At 52.8% G+C, this 25,022-nt stretch overlaps 1 protein-coding gene across 1 annotated transcript; it reads left to right on the top strand.

The window, feature by feature from the left end:
- The first annotated feature begins 1,878 nt into the window (after nt 1–1,878).
- On the top strand, nt 1,879–24,325 carry LOC116810665 (C-X-C chemokine receptor type 1-like). Its single transcript, XM_058440725.1, is given in 8 exon segments — nt 1,879–1,942; nt 5,863–5,955; nt 14,603–14,706; nt 15,262–15,612; nt 23,161–23,500; nt 23,503–23,655; nt 23,878–24,252; nt 24,255–24,325. Coding segments are annotated over 8 exon segments (1,551 nt in total).
- Nucleotides 24,326–25,022: the final 697 nt, after the last annotated feature.

Raw genomic sequence — 25,022 nt, 5'->3', positions numbered from 1 at the left:
TTTTTCTTTTCACCCTATAATTCCCATACTATTCCCCATGCTCTTCTTCTAAACTCCAAAAGAGGTCTGAGTCTTCACTGTTCCATGACACAGCATAAAATCTCAGTATCCAAAGCCCTGGCTCAACTTAACAAGAAAACAGGCTGGCCCTGCTGTCCTTGTCGCCAAATCTCCAATCTCACTTAGCCTGGAACTCGCTGTATGAATTCTCTTGTAGAAACCAAACCCTATTTCCAGGGCCATCTTGGACCCCATGGGGAGCGAGGCCACTTCTCATGCAGACATCTGCTCCCATGCCTCAGAGCCCTTTCCCCAATCAGGCCTCACCTGGGCCACTCAGATTGTCCCCCTCCTTAAGTTTTCTGTCTCTGAGGGGCAGACTGAGGTGCACAGGCTGAGGACGTGAGGTGGGAGCTGGGAAGCAACTGGGGAACAGGAAGGAGTCTAGGACTTGGATAGAAAGGGGACAGACACATTTTCTTTGTGGGGCCAAAGGAAGAAAGCAAACATTGGCCTGGAAATCAATGAATTAGGCCCAGTGCAGTGGCTCATGCCTGTAATCCTAGCACTGTGGGAGACCGAGGCGGGCAGATCACCAGGTCAGGAGTTTGAGACCAGCCTTGCCAGCATGGTGAAACCCCATCTCTACTAAAAATACAAAAATTTGCCAGGTGTGGTGGCATGCGCCTGTAGTCCCAACTACTTGGGAACCTGAGGCAGGAGACTCGCTTGACCCTGGGAAGTGGAGGTTGCAGTGAGCCGAGATCACGCCACTGCACTACAGCCTGGGCAACACAGCAAGACTCCATCGCCAAAAAAAAAAATAAAGGAATTATATACAACATACACAGACACACATAAAGCACACGTCTCCCGAAGGACAAGGAGGGTCCCCTGGAAGATAAGGGTGAAGGCTGCGACCCTGTAGACAGGGAGTGAGGGACTAGGAGAGAGAAGAATGGAAAAGGGAAGAGCTGGATCTCCTAGAAAGAGAAAAGTACATACTAAAGGAACTTTCTGACCATTCGTGGACCCCAAATGACTGTGCTGACATGCAAACTGGATGCAAAAGGACATGCAAGTGAGGTAGCTTGCCAGATAATTCTTAGTCTATGTCACCTTGACTATAAGGAGGTGACAGTTTGGGGGCTGCCCTACAGGTAGGAACTATACCTAATCCTCCTCCATGAGCACCCTATCTCTCTGGAAAAAAACCCTCTTTCCCTCCAGGCTTGGGCACCAACGAGGGGGACTCATGGGGCCTCTTTCCACCCTTGGGTCTCTTTCTAGGCCCTTAGGCCCCCTCATGCCTTTGCCCTGCCCACCCTAAACTTCCTCCTTCTGCACTTTCGCCTCAGAGCAGGGAGGCCCTGAGGAGAGATTTCTGTTGATGAAAGGAGGAAGGGAGTCCGTAAAGGGGAAGTCAGTTACAATCCTGAGGTCAGATCAGGATCTAACTCCAGTGCCTCCCCAGTGCGTCCTGTTCTCTGACTTCACACCCTGGCTGATTGGGAAGTGCCTCCTGATACCTGCCCTCCCACCCTCCTGCTGGCTTCAAACCTCACTATCCTGTCAATGGCCTCAAGATCACACCTAAGACCAGGAAGAAGAGAGTCCAGAGGAGCGATCCCCCTGCCCGCTCCCCGGCTCCCCGGCTGCAGCCTCCCCACCACCCTACTCTTTTTTACAGGTAAGAGAGCCAAGCCCAGAAATGTGAAGTGGATCCTCCGGGTGCAGTGGGTCGATTGAATACACATGTTGACTCTCGCTCTGTCTTAAGCCCCCACTAAAACAACAGTAAGGGGTTCCTTTTTCTATTATTGAAGCATAAATCCAAGAAGGAAAAAAAGGAGCGGAAACAGCAATGAGAGCGAGCAGATGTTCAGCAGCGTGCAGGGCCCAGCCATGGCGGCTGTGCAGGTGCTAAAATATTTCTGTGCCAGTGGGTGAACAGCCACAGCACCCCACAGGCCCAATACGCCAGTCCCTCCCCTGGATCTGCAGGCCTCTCTTCAATTCAGCAAGGAAAGGGCCAACTCCTGGCTCAGCAGAGGACCTAAGGACCCCTCCAGCCTTGCAGTCCTGTCCCTAGGATCACTGGTTAAATAACCTGATTATCACCTCTGACAACGGTGTCAAAATTCTGGGAGCCGGGGAATGACGGGCAAATAGGAATCACAAGCCTGAGAACGCTGACCCCTGAGCTGCCTGGGGAACCATTGAGAAGCAGCCAGGTTCGCTCACAGCACAGAGCCCCCAAAGGCTGAGGATTGGTGGCTCAGATGCTTTTGGGGACAGGGTAAACATGATCCTAAAACAGGAAGGTTGGTAGAATATGGAAGAATAACTTCTGTATCCAGCTGTCATCCCTGACCCTGCAGAAGACAGGAGATTCATTACAGAGAAAGGAAAACAGCCAGGCTGTGGCCTGGGGACAGCAGGCCCTGTTGACGGGACTGTGAGGCTGGAGGGGTCCTGAGTTAAAGGCCTGGGGGCTAGCAGAAAGTGACTGTTTTCTACCTGACTGTGACCTGCCCCAGGCAGAAAAGTGGAGGCCCAAGAGCAGGAACCCAAAGATACAGACAGGAGTTCCCCCAATGAAGCACTCAACCAGATACCCCAGAGCAACCAATCCACCCTTGACTATCCCTTTACTAAGGAAGCTTGCAGGGTAAGAGAGGAGAGCAAAGGCAATTCAGAGGAAGCAAGCGCAACGCAGGAAGAAGAAGCTGCAAGATAAGCCACCATTTACGTCCTCAGCGAGATGAGAGAAGACAATGCATCCACGAAACAAGAACAAGAGGCTATTAGATAGAAAGAACATTCTGAGAACAAAAAAGGCCTTGGAACTGTTAAAGCCCGAGTCCCTGGCAGAGCTCTGAATGAGCCTGTGCCAGGCAGCCGCTGACCCCAGCCCCTTGCCCCCAACTCCTCACCACACCAGGCCCTCCTCTGAGAGCTCTGCCCAGCCCTTGGGGCTCAGGACCTCCTGATGGAGAATGAGTCCAAAATCTAGAGACCAGAGGGGAAATGGAGGCCCAGGCTTGGGAAGGGCAGGCCACAGGCCTGGAAGGAAGAAACAGAGGGGCTGGGGCAGGGAATGAAAAGGGATGGGGACTGCTGAGCTGAAGAGTCTGCAGAAAGTCGCTCTGAACTCTGTCACCCATGGACCCAGCAGAGATTGCCTAATAGCACCTCCAAGAGGCAGAAAGCCCCCACCTTCCAGGTAGGAAAGTTGATGCCCAGAGCCTAGAGTGAGTAGAGCAGGCTCATCACTCAACCTACAACGCAACTGCCGCCTGGCATCTGGAGGGTCTGTGCGTCCAGTCTTGTGGTCTGCACTGGGGTTCGAGTTCTGCCCTGATCACATACCAGCTAGGACTCCAGGGTGGATCCCGGCACCCCGCGTTCCTCTCTCTGCCCACGTGTTGCCCACCAGTGCCAGAAGTTTCCTCCCAGGAGTCGCTGGGGCCAGGCCCTCCATCCAGGCTTCCAATTGCAGCAGGGTAGGGGGAAGGCCTCAGGGCCCCAGCAGACATGTCCCCCAAGGAGACCAGGAGGGACCTGGAAGGCTAGACCCTGTCTCTACCCCAGACTGCCCTGAAAGCACACCAACCGTGGTCTATTTTTAGCTGGGACCCAGCAGGCAGCCAGCCACCCAGTGCTATTCTAGACTGTGGATCAGCAGGCTGGCCAGGGTGAAGAGGCGCCGTGGCTGAGGCTGAGGAGTACCTCCAGAAGACTTCAGAGTGGGGGAAAGGCAGAGGGGGTTGAGGTGGGAGAAATCTGGAGAAGGCTGAAATACCGGGAGGGCAGAGGGTGAAGGGGCTTCCCTGGCACTGGCATCGGAGGGAGAGGAGGAACAGACCTGGCCTCTTCTCAACACCCAGGAAGGCAGGTGGTCCGGTGGGAAAGAGGGATAGGCACAGGGAGAGTGAGCCGGAGGAGGAGAGAGGGCAGGAGAGGGAGAGGAGAGAAAGAGACAGAGGAGTAGGCAGGGAGGCAGAGTGACAGGGAGACAGAGAGAGGTGGAGGTGACGATAGTGACAGCCCCCACTCCTGGGCAGGAGAGTCAATGTCCTGGCCCCTACCCCACCATGCCCAGGCCTGACGGCCTCCTCTCAAAAGCCCCAGCCTCCTTTCTCCCACTAAGGCCACCCAGCCTTGGTCTGGGAGGCCCAAGACCACGCTGCATCCCTGAATCCTTTCAAGACCCCTCTCTGCCCTACAAGTTACATAGAAAAGATGTCAAGCTGGGACGTGGACATGCACACACACACGTACACACATACAGACACACAGGCATACACGGCCTCCTGGGAAGAGGGGACAATGGAGAGGGGACAGGAGTGTCCTTTTGTCCCCCTGCCTGGCCTTGGGAGCACAAACCCACACAAAGAGCTTCACAAAGGGCCTCTGGCTCACAGAGGGGGAGATAAATGGGGGGAGGGGCAGAGGGGAGCCCCCAGAGCTGGAAATGCCCAGTCAGTGGCTCTGGGAAGCAACATGGAGGCCGTTCTCACAGCCCAAAGGCAGCTAGAGAGCTTAGGGGGAAGGACAGCAGGCAAGGGTGGGGGGTTGGGGGTGGCAGAGATGGGGGATGGGACTCCATCTCTCAGGGGTGGGGAGAAAGCTGGGCCAGAAGTCACCTCCTGGTGAGGGGGCAGTCAGAAGTGCCAACCTGAAGGATGCTACTGAGGGCGAGGGAGCTGGGCTTCCTTGCCCACCCTGAGCCAGGGGGCAACAGGCCCAACCACACCCCAACCTCAAAGAAGGTGGCTGCCACAGACACTCCCCTCACGTGGCCTCACGTCTGGCTGGAAGAAGGGCCCGGTGCCTTCAGGCTCAAAGGCCAATCTTGGAAGGAGGTCCCAGGACAGGGGCTGTGAATTAGTCAAGTAAGACAATGACCTCTTGCTACCAAGGGACCATTGAGAACAAGAGGAAGTCCTCCCCACTAAAGGGTCTAGGCTGAGGGGCCTGTGCTTCTCAGTAGAAAAGGCGAGGAGACACTGGAGAGACCAAGTGCAGAGGGCTGGGAACCCCGAGACCAGGCTCTCATCCAACTCTGCACCAATAATGGAGAGACTGTGGGTAAGCCACCTTCCTGGGCCTCAGCTTCCCCCTCTGTGAAACAGGGTAACTGTGCCTGCTCAGGTCTCCCTTCAGGGCTGCTGTGAGCATCATGTAAGACTCTTTAATTTAAAGGCATTCATTATCATGATTGCTCACTGCCTTCTGGCCTGCCTGCCAAGTCAGAGACCCCCAACCAAGCCCAGGGCTTTCCTCCATTCCCGGCCCCATTTGTCTCCTGGCCAAGTCAGCAAGTGAAGAGGTCAACTAGATGACCTCAAAGGCCCCTTCCAGAAAAAGAAAGAAACTGATGTTTCTTGAGCACCTACTTCATGCTGATAACGTTACATACCTTACCCACCTTAATTATCTCACTAACCCTGTGAGGTAGGTGTTATCATTCCCATTTTCCAGTTGAGGAAACGGAGGCTCACAGTATTAGTCGGTGGCAGAGCCCAGACTTGCAGCCAGACCAGCCTGAGCCCTGGCCAGGTCCATGCTTTTCCCCCACCAGCCCTCCTTGTTTTGTTGCCATGAGCCTCTGAGCTCATCTGTCCCCACCCTTACTCCCAATGCCAGAACCCCAGAGAGAAGCTTCCAAAACAGCCCCCTCCCCCTACACCCTTCCCCAGCTGACCTCAGAAGTCAGCGGACTTCAGAGAGTGACAAAAGAGGGCAAGGAGATGCCCATAAGGACAGAGTGCAGGTGGGTACCAACCACACTGCCTGCCCACTGTGTCCCAGAGCTTGGCATATGCTCTATACTCCAAAGCTGACGCTTTGCCACAGCAGCTGAGGTGGGCTCTAGTCTGCCCATTCTACAGGTGATGAAGCTGAAGATCGGAGTCACTAAGCAGTTTGCCCAGGGCACCCCACTAAGAGGTAGTAAGAAAGGACTCCGAGTCCCCATTCCCTCTGCTACAGTTTCCCCTCCGAGTTGACGCCTTGGGGACATAGTGTGGAGTCACTGCGGGAGCAAAGGGGTCTTGTGAAGGATGCAAGAGAACCACAAAGAAACCATCCACCCCCCATCCCCCCACAGGATACTACCTCCAACACACTCGCACCCCTGCTTGCTTTGCTGCAATCCCAGTAAGAGGCAAGGGAATAAATTAGCCCTGCTTAGCATATTGAGTGGCTGGGGTTGAAGAGGCTGTCTGGGTGCCTCACACATCTCAATGCAGTCTGCCGGCTGCTGCAGTGGTGGGGAGCTGATGAGGGCAGTGGAGGCAGTGGACAGTCTGGCCTGCTCTGACCTCCCGCAGATGGCCTCAGCTGAGTGCCCAGAAATAGTCTCTCCTGCTCCAGCTTCATTCCCCTAATGGTACTGCAGCTTGGCAATGGCTCTGAGCACCCCTGCCCCACACATCAGCCAGCCCAGGCCAGCCCCAGAGGACACCCAAGGTTATTGTCAGGGGGAGGGTGAAGCTGCCCATCCTCCCGTAGCATGAGCTTTGGTGTAGAAGGCTGTGTCCAGGGGAGGAGGAGATGAGTACAATGCCTATTCCTGAATGCCCCTATCCAGAACCCTCCATACTCGTGCCTTAGTTTCCCCTTAGCACAGAGGCATCCCAAGCAGAAAGGAGCAACAGAGAGGGGAACAGAGAGGGTGTCAGAGGCCAGATGGGATCAGCCCCCTAGTCCAAGCAGCACCATGTCAACTAACACAACTGGGGAAAGGGACATTAACTCAATAGCCAAGAGCCAGCCTAAAGGCAGGAGGGCAGGCAGCCAGGCTGAGCAGGCCTAAACCTGGAGGGAGCATGATAGCCTGGGGCCCAGCTTGCTGCCTCCTCCTAGGTGCTTGGGTCACCCCTGCCCACCCCTCCCATGCTACCTCTGATTCCCTGACCAAAGGCCCTGGACCTCTTCCTGCCTCAAAGCCCTGCAGCAGCTACAAGAATGCACCTCACAGACCTTCTGCTGCAGGAAGCAGAAATGACGAGGGCCCCAGCTGCGTACTTTATTTATTTTATTTTATTTTTGAGATAGAGTCTTGCTCTGTCACCTAGGCTGGAGTGCAGTGGCGTGATTTCATCTCGCTGCAACCTCTGCCTCCCAGTTTCAAGACAGTCTCCTGCCTCAGCCTCCCGAGTAGTTGGGATGACAGGCGTGCACCACCATGTCCATCTAACTTTTTGTGTTTTTAGTAGAGACTGGGTTTTACCATCTTGGCCAGGCTGGTCTCGAACTCCTGCCCTCAGGTGATCTACCCACCTCAGCCTCCCAAAGTGCTGGGATTACAGGTGTGAGCCTGTAATCTCCTGGTCTAGCTGCGTACTTTAAAATCCACTGCTGTGTTTGCTGAGGCCAGCCCCCCGCCCCCCGCCCCGGCTTCTCCCTGCCATTGGCAGAGTGCAGTGGCAATACCAAGGCAGACCTCTGCCTAGGAGACGGGGAATTTCTTTCTTTTTAAAAAAATTTCTATATTTAGAGATCCCCCAGGTTGGAATACAATGGTGCAATCATAGCTCACTGCAGCCTCAAACTCCTGGGCTCAAGTGAGCCTCCTGTCTCAGCCTGCCGGGTAGCTGGGAATACAGGTGTGATCACCCCACTGGCACTAGGTACTGTCTTTCTAGATCAGCTCCACCTCCACATTCCCTGTTGGCTTTGCCGAACTCCTCTCGGAGTGCAATGAGGTTAGGATGCTTCCTCCAGGCCTCTTTTCCTCTCTCCTTCCCTTGGGGTCAGGTTACATTGCAGTGTGAGGCTCTCCCAGCCTCCCCTAGCTCTTTCATTTCAAAATCAGGCATTTCCCCTAGTAAAATCCTCCATTCAGTCCCACCTTGTTTCTCAAAGGACTTAGACTAAATCCCTTAGATAATGACACCACCAATAATAACATCTTGATTAAGAGCTATCAATATGTCCCACACTATACTAAATGCTTTTAGGACAGTGAAAGAAACCAAAGCACAGAGAGGTTACATAAGATCTTCATCAACACACAGCCCTTAAGCGGCCAAGCCCAAGTGGAACTCAGTGTAAGCTCGAAGGCCGCTTGTACACCTGCTCCCTCACACTATAACACAGATGCCAGCCATCCCTACCGCCTGCCTTTTGGGGGAAGAAAGAGGGTAGAAAAGTGACTTGAGGCTCCCGAGGAGTGGACGAGACAGACTCACAAGAAGACACAGATGGAGCACGAGAGTGACAGAAGGAGAGAAAGGAGGCAGACAGGAGACCAGAGGAGACCAGGGGCCTGCTCTGGGCCCGAGAATCCTGACCCTGCAAGCGAAAGCTCCTCTACCTCCCCAGGGCAGGGCCGGGTTGGAATATTGGGCCCAAGGAAGCAGTAGAGAAAGGAAAAGGTGGCTGTAGGGCACTTTCCCACCCAACGACTTCTGGCCATCCTTGACCAAACGCTCCCCATCCCTACCTCCCTCCAGCCCTTTCCCCACCCACCGTGTATGTCAGGAGGCTGCGCCACAGGTGCCCCCTACAGCACCCAGATCAGGAGACTCCAGCCCCACTCATCCCTCCTCTCCTCCCCCTCCAACCCCTCAAGGGCAGGGTGGACATGCCTAGCCTGGGTCTAGGGTCCCAAGAAAGCCAGGCCTGTCCCTTGCCCATCCCCCATGGGAGTGATGTCTGGGCTGGCAGCAGGTGAAACTGAGCCAAGAGGACATGGCGGAGGGCCAGCCACACGAGGTGAGCTCTTGGCTCAGATCCTGGCCTGGCGGGCTTAAGTTCTTGGGGCTACTGGCTGGGGTGTTGAGGGCTTAGTGGAGGGGAAAGTCAGGGAGGAGGAAGGGCAGCCGGCTTCTGGGGGCCAACGAAGGGAGGAGAGACTTTACAGCAAACACAACACCTGTACCACACCCCACCCCGCAAACACACACACACACTCTCATTCCCGTTTGGCCCAGCCATGTGAGGCACACCCACCAGCTGCTCCAGTCACCCTACACCCCCCTGTCATCTTCCACCCTGAGCCAGGGATAGTTTAAAACATCAGTCCCTCTCTGGGGGGCCTTTCAGGGACTCCACGGCCTACACAATAAGTGTAAAGCCGAAACTCTTCAGCTTGGCATTCAAGGCCCTTTGCATGCAGAATCACCTCTTTCCCAGCTTCTGATCCTGCCTCTCCCCAGACCCTACTCTGCACCCACACTTAACCACTCCACTCCCTGAAGGGGCCACATGCTTCTAGCACCTCTGCGCCTGACTGAAATGGCCTTGCCCTCCCTTTGGGAAGGTGAACTCCTGCTCAAACTTTTAAGAACTTGTTCAAAGTGTCTCCTCTGGGAGGGCTTTCCAGACTGTCCCAAGCAGAACAGGCCAGTCCCTGCTCTAGAACCAGGTGACAGCCCTCGGCACATTGTCTCAGGGTGATGTGCTGGACCCTCTGCCTCCCGCACTGACTTCCCAGGAAAGGATGGGGTAGAGATGTCATGTGTATGCATGGGGCTTGGCAGAGGTGAGGGGACAGTGGGAGTGGAGGGTGGATAGGGAAAGAGAAGGTGGCAGATGAGTGGAGGAAGAGATGAGCGGAAAGGCAGAGGGGCTGAAAGGTGAGCAGACAGGTGAGGATTCAGAGGCTTCCCCAGTGCACAGCCAGCATCCACCCAGAGGCTCCAGGCCAGAGGACCTGCAGACTGCAGGCTGGCTCAGAGGACTCTAAGGAATCAGGAGACTCTCCAGGCCACCCTGGACCCCTCTCAGTTTCAGCCATGGCAGGAAGAGGTGGGTGAAGTGGGATTTGGTGGCAACGCTCAGAAGCTCCTGGGAAAGGATGCTGGCAGGAAGGCCCAGACGAGCTGGCCCAGAGGATACCCCTTTCCAGCATCCTGGTGACTGCCACCTCTGCCACCCCCAGCTGGTCACCAGGCTCTTAAGTCTTTGCTCATGCTCTTCAAACCTCAAAACTCCTTCTGTCAGTTGACTTCACCTGACCCTGCACACATTCTTATCTGACTTCCAGCCATGCATGAGCTGGCCCCCACTGGCCTTACTCCACCCCCCATCCCCACACCTGCACCCTCCTGCTGGGTGCCCAGAGAAGCTCAGGCCCAGGTGGGCCCAGGGGAGACCACTATTTCCCGGACAGAACAGTTCCACCCCATAGAGCAGGCCACCCGGGCCTATCACCACCATCCTCTTGCACTTGCCCTATCTGCATTCTCTCTCCTGTCTGTGGGGTCTCTACCTGTCTGCCTCCCACCATTCACCCAGCCATCCCTTGGGCAACCTTTATTGAGTATCCAGATGTCACAGGTCCTTTGCTAAGTGCCTAGGATACCAGGTTCACTAAAGCTTGGCACTGGCCTGAAAACCCTGGGTCATGGGCTTACTGAGGAGACACACTTTAAACAGACAGCAGCAGAAGCACCCAGCACTCTCATATCCCAGGCCAGAAAAGGACCCTAGAGCTTGGGGTCTTCCATCCCCTATCCTTGGGGTAGATTTGCAGCTTCCTGCTCTGGGCTTTACAGCCACTCAGGCTGGGAGGCAGAAGGGCTGGCCAAAAGCACCAGGCTATGGTCTTGGGGGTGGAGGTGAATTAAAAATCAGAGCTGGGACAGTCAGCAAGGGGACCTGGCCCCTAAGCATAGCCTGGGTCCCCTTTCCTCCCCACTACTTGGCCTCTCTGCAGATGCAGCCTACACTTCCCACTCACAGGCTGTGGCCCCTCTGGGGTCTGCCTTAGCTTGCCTGCCCTTGGCACCAGGCTCTGTCCCAGTGCCAGGAGCCCTGGGCAAGTTCATACATCAAACGAGGAGGCAGTGGCTGGCTTCTTGCCCTTCCAGAAAGCGCAAACAAATAGAGGGTGCAGCCCTATCTTCAGCCTCACACCCTCCTGCCCCTGCTAGGGACCCAGGCCTGCCCCCAGAGAGTGGGTAAGACTTAGAGAGGTGATTGGTGGACCCCCACCCACCCCACTCCAATGCGGGACTCCAGAGCTTCTTCCTCCTTTCCCTCCTGAGGCCCACTAGGCCGGGGGGCAAGTGAATTGAGAAGAATCATTACAAAGGGACATAAGAGGGTGCTAGAGAATCTTCTCCCATCCCCAAGGCATCCCTCACCCGCATCATCAAGGTGCTGAAGTTCTCCCTTCATTGAATGATTCCTTTGATTCCGAGACACTTGGGTCTCCCAGAGACATCATCAAAATGGAGGGATACATATACCGAACAGAAATCTGGGTTCATGATCTTCAAAAGACATGCATGAAAGTGTTCTTAGCAGTGCTATTCACAGTAGCCCAACACTAGAAACAACTCAAATGCCTGTCAATAGCAGAATGGATAAATCGACAGCACGTCTTCACACAGTGGGACGCTGTCCAGCAGTGAGAAGGAACGCTCGAAACCACACCCAGGAATATAGATAAAATTCACAACCATGATATTGAGCGCAAAAGAATACATATGATGTGCTCCACTGATTACAAGTGCCATTCCATTTATTAGACATTCTAGAACAGTCAACTCCCTGTGGTTAGAAGTCGGGATCACGCGCTGCCCTCTGAGGGGGATTAGTGACTGGAAGGGGCAGGAGGCACATTCTGAGAGCTGGCACTGTTCTGTTTCTAGACTCTGCATGCCGAGTATGTGAGTACATGTGTGTGTTCAGCCAGTGGGAAGTTTGTACACTTTTCTGTGTTTAGGAAATATTTCAACACACTAATACAGACAAATGCCTTGACAGCCACCATCTCTGTGAGATGAGAGAGGTTATTTTCAACTTCCTCCTGCTCCTCATCCACATCCAAGCCATCTCCACGTCCAGTCCTTTCTCCCAAGTTGGTCATGGCCCCACTCAGCCCTCTCCCTGGCCAACCATCTCTAACTCTGACCACCAGGCACCTCCCTGCCTGCCCTGCCTCCCAGGCACCCTGCTTTGACTCTCTCCCTCCCAATCCATATATAAACAGCATGTGTATGAGGGCTCCCGGGGAGCCAGGAGCAGCCAGGGAAAGCCTTTGTCCACTTCTATAACAGGTCCCGGCTCTCCTCTATCCCGGGACCTTCAAGTCTGCTGCTCCGAACACCTGGAATGCTTCTTCCTCCCAGCTGCTCTTGCTTCAGCTCCTCATTCAGATGCCACTTCCTTCACCTTCCCGGTGCAATCCCTCTGGGATCCTCACCCGTCACATCCTGAACTTAGCCTCCATAGCACTGTCTCCAGTCAGTGCAACGACTTGTTTGCAGTCTGTTCCATCTCTCCCACTGGACTGACAACCCCCTGAGGGCAAGGACCAGGGCTGTCTGCTTTCTGCCCTATCCCCAGCCCCAAGCTCCATGCCTGGCCTATAGCAGCTGCTCAAAAATGCTTAAATCAGTGTTGAATAAATGAATTGCCAAGTGCATCTGCCTTTCACGCAGCCTCTGGGGAAAGCAAAAGTTGCATCTCGGGATGAAACCCTCACTTGTCTGGACCCGGGACTCCTGGGATGTGGTCCCAGCGCTGACACTCATTTCTAGTGTGACCTTGGGCAAGTCACACTGAGGACTCCCCCTCTGGTCCTCAGTGTGCTGTTTTGAAATGCAGGGGGTGGATAAATCAGGGCTATAGTGGGGCTTGAAGAAATATATGACATTGTGTATGTTTGCACAGAGGCTGTGTGTCTGTGTGTGTCAGTGTGTGTGTGAGACTGTGTGTAAGCATGTGTGTATGAGTGTGTGTGTGAGCATGGGTATGAGTCTGTGAGCATATGTGTGAGCATGTATGTGTGTGAACATGTGTGTGAACTGTGTGTATGAGTGTATGTATGAGTGTGAGTGTGTGAGTGTGTATGTGAGTGTGTGAGCGTGTGAGTGTATGTGAGTGTGTGAGCTTGTCTGTGTGTGAGTGTGAGTGTGTGAGCATGTCTGTGTCTATGAGTGTGTGTTGTGTGTGTCTGTGTGTGTATGAGTGTAGCGTGTGTGCCTGTGTGTATGAGTGTATGTGCGTGTCTGTGTGTGTGTGCACCTTCTTCCTAGCAAGAACACCCATAGGTTACATCAGATTCTCAAAGGGATCTGTGTCCTCAAAAGGCTCAGAAGCACTAAGATCCTTTTCAGCTCTGGGGTCTCTGATTCTACATAACAAGAGAGAGAGGAAGAGGAGGTCATCCTACCCACGGGGGAGAGAGTCAGACCAGATCCTAGAACTTCCAAAAGGGGTGCAGGCCCCACAACAGGAATGCAGGGGAGGCTGCAGGTCCAGGCTCCGGGAGAACTTCTAACCTCAGTGGGTCTCCGGGCTGAAAGAAGCAGAGCCCAGAAGAGCTGACTACAGAAACGGAAGAAGCAACAGCAGCCAGGAGTCTCCTCCCCACTGCTCCCGCCCCATCCACAAGCACCCACTTGTCCTGGGATACAGCAGAGAGCAAGGAGGCACAACTGGCACCCAGAGACGCCCGCCAGGCCCCTTGGCACCCAGAAGGCTTGGCTGGAGGACTCAGGAGGGTGCCAAGCCCAACCTCTTGCTCCTGAGGCTGCCATGTGGGACCATAGGAGGGCTCAGGGTGCAGGGCAGTTGTGGGACCTAGAGAGGCCACCTGGGAGGGGCAGGGCCCACAGCTGCAGGCACTGACAACCCAGAGCTGGACTTGGAAGCCTAAGAGCCAAGGCATGCACCCTCTCGAAGCCAAGAGGAGGAGCAGGAGCCAAATGCTGGCCAGGAAAGAAAGAGAAGTGGGCAATGGGGGTTGGGGGACAAGGCAGTCCGGGAGAAGGAGGAGGACAGCCTGCTTGTGGAGGAGGAGGCAGCATGACAGGGGAAGGGGGTGATGTGGCCTGAGTAGGAGAGGACTGTGCTGAGGGGACAAGAGAATAGCGAGGCTGGGTGTGGACACAGGCAGCAGGAGCTCAGGCTGTGGCTCAGGGAGAGACGCTGGGCCTATGGCAGGGCCTGGGGCAGGAATGGGGGGTGTGTCTGCAGCAGGACTGGCAGTGGGAGTGCCCTGGCAGACAGCCCAGATGTCTGGGTAGCCACTGACTCCTGGCTTTTGAGGGGATCAGCACTCTGGAGATGTTTATCCACCCCAAGAACGAGGATATCACCCCTCCTCTACTGAGGGCCCAGGTGATGGGTGCAGGCTGCTCTTCCCTAAGCCCCTGAAGCGGGGAGCGCCGAGCAGCAGCAACCCCCACTGGAGCCAGAGTCAGGGCGCAGCAGCTGGGATGGAGCTTGATCCCCACAGATAGAGGAGGCAGGGAGTCACAGGCAAGCTCCAGGCTCTCCCAAGAGGCCGCTCAGAAACCAGCTCATCTGATGCAGACACTCGTCCCCATCCCTGTCCCTGCCACTGTCACACACCGGCACACACACCCTCCCCTCCTTCTCCCCTTGATCATCCACCTCCAGAGACCTGGCTCCTCCCTCCGTCTCAGCCCTACTGCCTGTCCCTGTCCCTGCCCACCTTCACCTGGCCCAACAGGCACCTGCCCCATGTCAAAGCTGGCTGTGTGGGAGGTGGGGAGGCAGGGACACGGGGTGAAGAAAGAAGACCCACCAACAGAGAGTCTTGAGGTCACAGGGACCTAGAGAGGAGTTACCCAACCCTGGTGACCCCAAACACCTCCTCCTACTCTCCCAGGAAGAAACCAGCGCCACACCTATACCAGGCCTAGTGGTTCCCTGGCAGACACCTCCTCCAGAACAGACACCTGCCTCCCAGCTCAGACCTGTCCCCACTGCCAGGTCAGCTCCCACTTGCTAGTCTCTGAGGCTCACCCAGCACAGAGAAGGCAGGGGTGAGAGGCCAGCTGTCCCCACCATCCTGGGGAAGTCCTTGCTCCAGTGGGGCCCCCACCCTCCTAACTCCAGAGCCCTCCTAAATCAAGGGACATTGCCAGAGCTGCCCCTTGGTCCAGCTCAAGGAAGATTAACTCTTTCCCTACCTTGCCCCAGCACTCCAGGCCTGCCCCTCCTGGGTGACTCCTAAACCAACCTCACCTGAGCTGTTTGCCCTTCTAGGGGTCAGGTCCTATATCACCCTCCTCCCAAGGGCACAAGAGACCCAGGGGAGCCCTGTACCCAACTGGAGGCCCCTTCACCCAGTCCTGGTCCTGCCTCCCCCTTGGTCCACCTGCCTTGCCGCACTTCCCAAGCAGACTAGCACTGTCCTGGGCCGGCTACTTAACCTGTGTCAGGTGCCCTGGGCTCTGCCAACCGCCAGCTCCCGACTCGGGTTGTCCTCCCTCACCCATTCCTGCAGCCCCTACCTGAAGCAGTAGCTGCCTTCTCTCTGCACAGGCCAAACCCCCGGGCTCCCAGCACTCAGCCCGCGCCGAGGCCCAGGGACTCCCCGGGGCCTGGGGACCGCAGGGTGGCCCGGGCCGCAGCTCTTCGCAGCACACCAGGCTCACAGTGCAGCCCATCCGGCCTGGCGCCCGGCGGGCAGGGGCGGAGACGCGGGAGCCCCAGGAGCCGGCCCGCCCCCAGCCCTTGCGACAGCTCAGCCCAGAGCGCCTGCGACATTGGCAGGGGAGCAGCAATGCCCCCAGCCTGGCCCCGAGAGAGTCCCTGCCTTTATGGCCAGCAGCGACAGGAGCCCCCATTGTGGGGCCTGATGAGGGTCTGCAATACAGGTCCCGAACACAGCCAGTGATGAAGCCCACCTCAGGGAGCGGAGAAGGGAGGGCGGCAGTGGTGGAGTCCTTGGGACAGGGACTTCAGACAGTCTGACTTGGGGGGCAGGGTGAGAAACACACCAAGAACGTGACAGAGGGACAGGGAGAAGATAAAGGCAGACAATGAGGAAGAGGCAGAGATGAGGGACAGAGATGGGGGACGCAGCCTCCGCATGGGGGATATAGGTGCAGGACAGAGCCGAGGGCAGAAACGCTGGGGCATCCCTTGTACTGGTTTTTAGATGCGGTTCCTGGGGTTTGTGAAAACAGCCCTCCTGCCAGGCCCCTGCTCCACTTCCCTAATACTAGCCCCTGCAGCAGCCCAGCTGGAGAAACGAGGACCCGGCATGGAAAGACCCCAGCCTCAAGGAGGCAGAGCACAGCCAGGACAGGGGGCCCCAGCCCACCTGGGAAACCCGCCTGGCCCATTGCTGGGCACGGGATCTCACTGGTGGTCTCACATGCATCCTTTTGGGAATGGGATCAGGCCTGGGGGGTCGGCACTGGTGACCAGCACTCACGGGGACCGCCTCGGCTGACTGAGGTGGAGACAGGAAGGAGGAGCGTGGTGGGACCCTCGACCTCCCCTCCCCACCCTGGAGCGCTGCCTCACAGCCCAACCAAGCGACAGGGAAGAGACAACCACAGCAATAGCAGCTGCGGAGCTCCACGGCCTCCCTCTGCCCCCTGGTGGCGAGAAGGAAGAAAAGCAAGAGCAAGTGCTGAAAACGAAAAGGAAACTAGCAGCAGTCCCAGCTACCACAATGGATCAGCTCCCATTTGGCCAACAGGTGACTCTACCCCAGGTCGGCCTGAGAGGACCCATCCCCCATCTCACCATTCTGCCCCAGTGCCCTGGATCCTGCCTCTACCACTTCTTCCCTACACAGTCACTAGGGACGGACTCTGGCAGCAGAGCCGCGCTGTCGTGCCCCAGCCAGCCAGGCTCTCCCGGGCGTTACTCCCCTGGAACTTACGGGGATAGAAGGGGAGTGATGCCAGGAGCCAGGGGAGGAAAATGCATGGCAGAGATGAGGGAGAGGAGGAGACACATGGAGCCGTTCATGGATTTCACACAGGATCTGGGCTGGGAGGGGCTGCCGAGACCATCAGTCCAATCTTTGGTCAACAGGTGGGGAAACTGAGGCTCAAGGAAGGTGAGTGATTTGCCCGAGATCACACAGTGAGTGCGTAGCCAGGCCAGGATGGAGACCCAGGTCTCTGGACTCCTGACCCCGTCCTCCCTAAATCCCATGCCCCAGCCACCTCCCTTATTTACCTCCATTTCCCTCTCCCCTTCCCTCCACTGTGTCCCACTGCTGTACCACTGCCACCCCACCCCAAACTCCAGCAGCCACAGCCCGGGAGGCAGGACACCTGGGTTTTCCACTCCATGCCTGGTCTTGACTCTAGGATCTCAGAATAAGGCCACCAGCTGTCAGGGCCACAGTGTCCCTCTCTGGGCCCCAGGACCCATAGGGAGGAGAAGAGGATGAGATCCCCCTAGAGAGAGAGGCAGTGTTAAAACCAGGCGCCCTGCTCCCCACACACACGCAGCATCTGCTCAGCCCCAGCCCTGGGGCCGCGCTTTACTTCTGCACCCTCTCCTCAAAGAGCACACATTTTCCATTCAGCTGGGGCCCAGGAAAGGATGAGTGGGTGTCTCGAGGAGGATGAGTACCCGGGCAAGGCTGGGCGCCCTCCATGGGGAACATAGGGACACTCCCAGCCTAGTGTCCGCATGGCATGAACCCTCACGGGGTCGCTCACACCAAGTCAGGGCCCAGAAGCCGGGCCCTGTGGGCACACACACCTGAGTTCAAATCCTGGGAACCTCTGTGATGTTGGATAAAAGACTTACCCTCTCTGTGCTCCAGGTTCCTCTCTAGCCCCCCAGGGTTATGTGGGGATTGAATGGGACAAAGATGTTAAAAAATTAGCACAGTGTCGTCACCCAGGGACTGCTCAATTGGTGGAGGCCACACCATCATCTTCACACACTGGCCTCCAAGGTAGAGCTGGGATTCTCCCCTGCTGTGTGGCCAGATATAAGTCTTTCCCTCTGTAGACTTCCCCTCTGTAGGCTCTGCATCCTCCTTTGTGTAAGGAGAGAGTTGGGCAGTGAGACTCAGGGTTCTTCCTGGGCTCACAGTCCAAGTCACAAGGAATCACATTATCTAGCATCCTATGACTGTGTTAAATTAAAACAGGGGGTGAGAACGAGCGAGTCTAGAAGTCTAACTCTATAAAAGGGACCACAGGTCCAATTTGAGCAAACAGTTGAGTTAGGGATGCTGCTAAAGTTAGCCACTGGGTGGCCTAAAGGATCTCTTAGGTGATGTAAAACTTTGGGTTTGATGTGACAGAACCAACACTCCCTCAAGTTACCCACAGAAGCTACTGGCTGTGAAATCCTAATTACAGCATAATGCTGCCAAGTGAAAGGGGTAGATATAAGCAAGGGGAAATTAAGAGAGGTAAGAGATTCACCACGATGAGGAGTCTTCTTCAGTGTTTTAGGGAAAGCTGTCCACAGCGTGAAGTCATCAACTTCTCACTCTGGTTTGCAGTTTAAATGTCTCTGGTTATGGCATCGGGTATTTTGGTGAAACTCTGTGTGGCACACACATCAGGCATGAAGGTTTTCCCTTGAAATTTACACCAAGTTGCCCAGCTCCAGCTTATAAGGCTTCAGGAACAGAGCAGTTATTGTTCTTTGTAATTCCATGGGAGAAAATTGGATTGGAGGAATCTAGAAGGAATCAAGATCCAGTCCAGTCTACAGGTAGACAATAAACTGAGGCTGGGTGCAGTGGCTCACACCTGTAATCCCAGCACCTTGGGAGGCCAAGGCGGGTGGATCACTTGAGGTCAGGAGTTTGAGACCAGCCTGACCAACATAGTGAAACCCCATCTCTACTAAAAATACAAAAAATTAGCCGGGCATGGTGGCCGGCGCCTGTAATCTCAGCTACTTGGGAGACTGAGGCAGAAGAATCCCTTGAACCCAGGAGTGGAGATAGTGCCCCTGCACTCCAGCCTGGGCAATAGTGCAAAACTCCGTATCAAAAAAAAGATAATAAACTGAAAAACAAAGAGCAGGGCTACAATCTAATAACAGGCACACTATAATTTTTCTTCTGAAACACAATTTTTCTCTCTACAGTCACTCTCATTTCTACCAAAGATAATCAAAGTAAGACTAATTTGTTTGCAAAATAAGTTTAGCATCATCAAACACAGCCTGACTAATTAAATAAATGCAGCAAACATAGCAATTGACCACAGGGGTTTTCTTTTAAAGCTTGCTTTGTTGGAACTTTTGATAGGAAATCTCAAATTGGATTTTTTAAAACCTCTGGAGGCTAGAAAGCCAAACCAAGGCGGACCTCAGACTTCGCCCGCAATACCTATAGATTCCTTCTCTAGACATTTTCAAATATGACAGCCCAGTCAATGCCCTAGTAATATACCCAATACTGTCAATATATCCTGTTATAAAGAGAGCCGACTCCTACAGAACAGAAGCAAATCACTATATTACCATACCAACAAGAATACTCACAAATAGCTTCTGAATTCTGGAAGGATCCTATATGGAGAAAAAGTAAATGTTTCCATTTTCGTTCAGAGAAGTACATTTGGCCAAATTGCTATGATCTATAGATAGTTTAAAAGAAAAAAGGTTTCCTAAACTATGGCAAACAAAATATTTAAAGAACCAGCAAAGTTTCAAATAAAAACTCATAAAAACATTATCCTCCTCAGTTCATTTAACCTCATGTAATTAACTTTGTTCTGCTTGATCTTGGTTAAGTTTCATGATAGCATCAGTCTCTTCCTTAGAGTTATGGAAATTCTTACCCAGTCCAATAGTATGATCTTAAAGCTATCAAAAACCTATACTTATCAGAGTCCTTTCCATGAATCTCCTTGAACACATAACACCTTAGAATTACAGCTGCTTGAATAAAAAAAAAAAAAGTTTTCAGAAAAACACCAGAAAAAAAGCAATTATTTATGGACAATATGTCTTGAAATGGTCATGGTTAAATATCTTATTTGTGTTTATTATGATGACACAACTGAGAAGGAAATTTGGGCATCAGAGACATAGACAGAGCTGAGTTTGCTTTTGCAAAGTGCTCCATCGGTAAAAATGCAACAGTTTTGGGTGATTCATGGTGAATCTGTTTTCATTTTAATCATTACATATTCATTTTAAATTAAATTAACAAAAGTGAATCGATTTAAAGAATATTACACTTCAGCAGACATGGCCAAAATGTGAAAGGTAGTTTAGAGATGATGGAAGTTAGATGATCATGTTAGCAGTGAAGAGTGCCCTCAGCTGCTAGTAACAAAAATCTAACTCCCAGTGGCTTAAAAACATAGCGAGTGAGGGGTTTTTAGTGGTGTTATTTTATACATAACATTTGCTAATGTTGGTTGGGGGCTCAGTAAATGTCCAAGGCTGACTGCCCTCTTTCTGATTCATTTGCCCTTTTTCTCATGGCCCCATGATGGTTGCTGCAGCTCTAGCAGTCACAAGCAAAAGGAAAGAAAAGGGAGAGAGTGTGCCAAGGAGTCTTTCTTTCTCTTTGGTAGGAAAAGCAAGGGCTTTCCCAGAGCTCGCAGCAGTCTTCTCCTTGACCTTCATTAGCCAAAATGATATCCTTGGCCACCACTAGGTGTAAAGAAGGCTCAGAGAGTGGGCAATAGGTTGCATAACTGGTTTAGACCATCCTCATCCAATGGAGGTTCTATCGGTGAGTAAGGAAGGGGCATCGCAGCACGATAAACCAGCATCGGTAAAAGCAAATTGAGAGTGGCTACTGTCTCTTTAAACTTCCTGTCACTATTTATACATGAAAAGAGAACCCAGCAGGAGAGTATGATCTACCTTTAAAAATAGGCTTGCCAGTGGCAGAATTGTAGGCATTTGTGGCATGATAAATTTGACATTTGTGGTAGGGCAAGATTTACACTTCCATTAGAGTATGGTTGGGAAGGAACAATGGCAGGCAGACCAGGTGGGCTGTGTGGAAGTGAAGCTTTCAGGCATACCTGTGGTATGAGTGTGTGACCAAAAGCAATAGACAATGAATCGTGGTGGTGACATGTGGTCCGTGAATCACAGTAGAAATGTCTCCCATTATTTATTTCCACAACCGTTGATTGAGCACTTACTATAGTCCCTGAAAGAGAACACAAAGATAAATGGAAGAGGATTCTTGCTCACAGGCTGGGGGAGGGCGGATTTGTAAACACATCATTGCAGTATAGTAGGGTTCATGTTATAATGGAGAATTGATGAAGGTGCCAGAACACTCAAGCCAGGGGACAGACATTAGCTGCTGGGGGAAGCTAAGGCAGGTTCCCAGAGAAGCCGTTCTCCATTACTGAGATGGGGGGAGCAGTGAGCTTGACTCCAGCTCTTCCATTCATGAACTGCCCCAGCTCTACGGTCTCTCTGCTAACCATCCAGACTCTGGGAGTGGCCTATGCCCCCAGACTCAGAGCCATTTAAATCAACTGGTCATTGGCACTGGTTGTGCAAAAGAGTGGCTAGCAGCAAAGGAGCGTTCACTTTCCCGTCAAATCCCCACCAGACTACCTCAAAGAAGCCTGAAAAATAAGTAAAGATTGTGTGCCTGTTGTCCAAACACAGCTCAAGTGCAGTCTTCCACCTCCTTCCCACTGGATTGCCCCCAATTTGCTCCTAGAGAGGACTCCTTCTGAAGTCTCTGCTGTAAAGTCAAATCCTTCCACCTTTATTCTTATCAGACAGTTGCAAGCTTTCACAGGTGATCTACCAGGGAATTTAGAAATAAACAAATGGAAATAAATTCAAGAAAAGGAAAAGAATAAAAATGATTATCCATAGAGTGGAAAATTCAGATAATGGATCCTCAACCCCAGATTCACACCTGGGACCCCCACTTGGTCATATGGACCCTGGCAGTCTCTGATCACAAGTCTGTGATCCCTTGACTTAACTGTTCTTCTCCAGGTGTGGACACGGTTGGGACTCAGAAGGGAGGTGTCGTCTGACTTGGTTTCCCTATTTCACCTTATTCATCAAGTGCCCTCTAACTGTTAAGTCACTCTGATCTCTGAGCTGTGGCTCCTACGGTTGGACACATCTGGCTGGGGCCTCAGGTAGGAAGCCACCTTTGCTTCCTAGGATTTTCTTTGGGGTAGGACAGCTTGGCTTGACTTTATTTTAGAAAATGTGTTCATTTCTGCGGGACCGGAGGATTTCTGATAAACAGGTTGCTCTCCTCCTCCCTTATGACCATGTACTAAACTCTGACTTCATACATGGAAGTAGGTGAAGAGAAGGCCACAGCCTCTTCCTCCCCTCTTTTCATACCTCGCCCTTTTGTGGGAAGAGGCTGACAGTTTTCCAATTTGATGTTTATTGCTTTGCCCTAAGACTTTGTCTTTGGTGAAAATGCAAATGCTGGTAGGGAGAGAATATACTAAAATGTGTGTATCTGAGTGGACTTATCATAGATCCTCAGGTCTGGCAGCAAATAAAAGGTGGACGACTCTGTGCCTCTATGTGCAGATGAGAAGACTGAAATCTATAAGGGTACGAGACCCCACTCAAGGTCACGAGACTTATTAATGGTAGAATCAGGATAGAACGAGAACTGGATGCTGGATGTCCTTATGACCAATCTGAGTAGCTTTCCAAAGGCTTTCAGATGGTTTTCTAGAGAGCCCTGGGGCTTTGAGGGGCTTTAGGGGTCATTTGTGTTGGGAGATCAGCAAACCCTCCCCAACAGCAGCTCAGCTTTTATCTATTTCACATATTGGGCTTCTGGGAAATTTTTGTTTCAGCAAAATGCTTCACAATAGGAAATATATTTGAAAAGTTTTAAATGACTCTGTAGATTTCGGGGGGAAATTCAAGGACCAAGACTGAGGCTTTATCCTCTCAAATGCTTAAAACTCCTTTAAACAGAGGACAAGGCTTAAAATACAGGTTAATGCAATGTGCTGCTACCACTTCCTTCCCCTAGTAAATTTTAAGAAGGTTAAACAGAATCGGGGAGAATATAGGAAAGGAAATAATAGAAGGGGGCACCTGGGAACAGGTTTGCCTTCTTGCATTTTGCTTAATGCTGGCCCTTCCCTGAATGTCCAAGACCAACCTGGTCCCTCCATCCGAATGCACAGATACAACTGAGGATGGAGAATGCTAAAGAGGGACAGAGGTAGAGACATAGGCCGAGAGGAGACAGTTGCAGGTTGAGCTAGGGCTAAGGCATTTCCCCCATATTCCATCTTACCCTATACTCAGGCCAGGCCTTGGAGTTGTGGAAGGTGGAGAACACTGGGAAGCCAACCTCCAAAGAAGCCTGGGTTGGAGGCGAAGGAGGAAGGGGATCTCTGGTTACCAAACCAACAGGGAAGCAAAGGATGTCTCAGTAACTGTTCTCACATCCTTGATGAGAATGCCTTGAATCCGAGCTACTAAATCACATTTCCTTCCTTCTAACCTTCCAGCTAGATCAAACCATGGCTGAAACTGAAGACATGGACTATTACAGACTCACGGATGTGGTTTGGTGAGGAGCATTCAAATTTCACTGGCATGCCACCTACAGCAAAAGATTACAGCCCCTGTATACTAGAAACTGAGACACTCAACAAGTATGTTGTGGTCATTACCTATGCCCTAGTGTTCCTGCTGAGCCTGCTGGGAAATTCCCTGGTAGTGCCGGTCATTTTATACAGCAATGTTGGCCACATCATCACTAATGTCTACCTGCTCAGCCCAGCCTTAGTCAACCTACTCTTTGCCCTGACCTTGCCCATCTGGTCCGCCTCCAAGGTGAATGGCTGGATTTTTGCACACCCCTGTGCAAGGTGGTCTCACTCCTGAAGGAAATCAACTTCTATAGTGGTATTCTACTACTGTCCTGCATCAGCGTGGACTGTTACCAGGCCATTGTCCATGCCACTTGTACACTGACCCAGAAGCATCACTTGGCCAAGATTGTTTGTTGGCAGGGTGCAGTGGCTCATGTCTGTAATCCCAGAACTTTGGGAGGCTGAGGCAGGCAGATCACCTGAGGTCAGGAGTTCGAGAGCAGCCTGGCCAACATGGTGAAATCCCATCTGTACTAAAAATACAAAAATATTAGCCGGGTATGGTGGCACCTGCCCATAGTCTCAGCTACTTGGAGGCTGAGGCAAAAGAATCATTTGAACCCGAGAGGCGGAGGTTGCAGTGAGCCTCACACCTTTGGCTTCATCATGCCACTGCTGGTCATGCTCTTCTGCTGTGGATTCACCCTGCGTACACTGTTTAAGGCCCACATGGGGCAGAAGCACCGGGCCATGCGGGTCATCTTTGCTGTCGTCCTCATATTCCTGCTCTGCTGGCTGCCCTACCACCTGGTCCTGCTCACAGACACCCTCATGAAGACCCAGGTGATCAAGGAGACCTGTGAGTGCCGCAATGACATTGGCCGGGCCCTGGATGCCACCGAGATTCTGGGCATCCTTCATAGCTGCCTCAACCCCCTCATCTACGCCTTCATTGGCCAAAATTTTCGCCATGGATTCCTCAAGATCCTGGCCATGCATGGCCTGGTCAGCAGGAGTTCTTGGTACATCATCGTGTTAACTCCTACACTTCTTCCTCTGTCAGTGTCCCTTCCAACCTCTGAAAACCATCAATGAAGGAATATCTCTCCTAATAAGGAAAGAATAACCAACACCCTGAGGTTGTGTGTGGAAGGTGATCTGGCTCTGGACAGGCACTCTCTGGGTTTTGGGGGGACGCTATAGGATGTGGGGAAGTTAGGAACTGGTTTCTTCAGGGGTCATGCCAACCTTCTGAGGAGCTGCTGAGGTACCTCCAAGGACCAGCCTTTGCGCCTCCATGGAAAGGAAGCACCATCATTCTGGTTGAACATTGCATCTTTATCCCACTAACTGGCTAGTTAACTCAGTTTTGTTTAAGCTAGTTTGACTTCCATTTCTATCATTTGCCATCAGAAGAGCCCTGACATCGTCAGTCTTTACATGGGACGTTTTTACACAGATAAACATCTGTTGAAGCTAAACCACAAAGGCAAGCTTGATAAGTGGACAGCGAGAAACTGAAAGAGGAGAGGACAGACAAGAGGAGCTTTGAGTAGATGGTGTGCAAATGAGCTGTGGTCTTTTCAGCAGGCCTTCATTCCTGTGATCATTATTTATTGAGCATTTAACAGGCTCCAGGCAGCAAGGTCATAGAGTGAACAAACCGACAGGCCCTGTCTCCAAGGAGGGAAAACAGACTAGAAAAATGCTGCAACTCAGGGAAAGCATTTGGGGAGGGAGAGGTGAGCTCACATAGTTTGAGGAAGCCAGGCAAGGCCT

The sequence above is a fragment of the Hylobates moloch genome, unplaced genomic scaffold (genome assembly GCF_009828535.3).
Source record: "Hylobates moloch isolate HMO894 unplaced genomic scaffold, HMol_V3 SCAFFOLD_1, whole genome shotgun sequence".
Taxonomy (NCBI): Eukaryota; Metazoa; Chordata; class Mammalia; order Primates; family Hylobatidae; genus Hylobates; species Hylobates moloch.
Note: the sequence above shows the minus strand (reverse complement) of the source record. Positions and strands in the feature narration are given on the sequence as shown.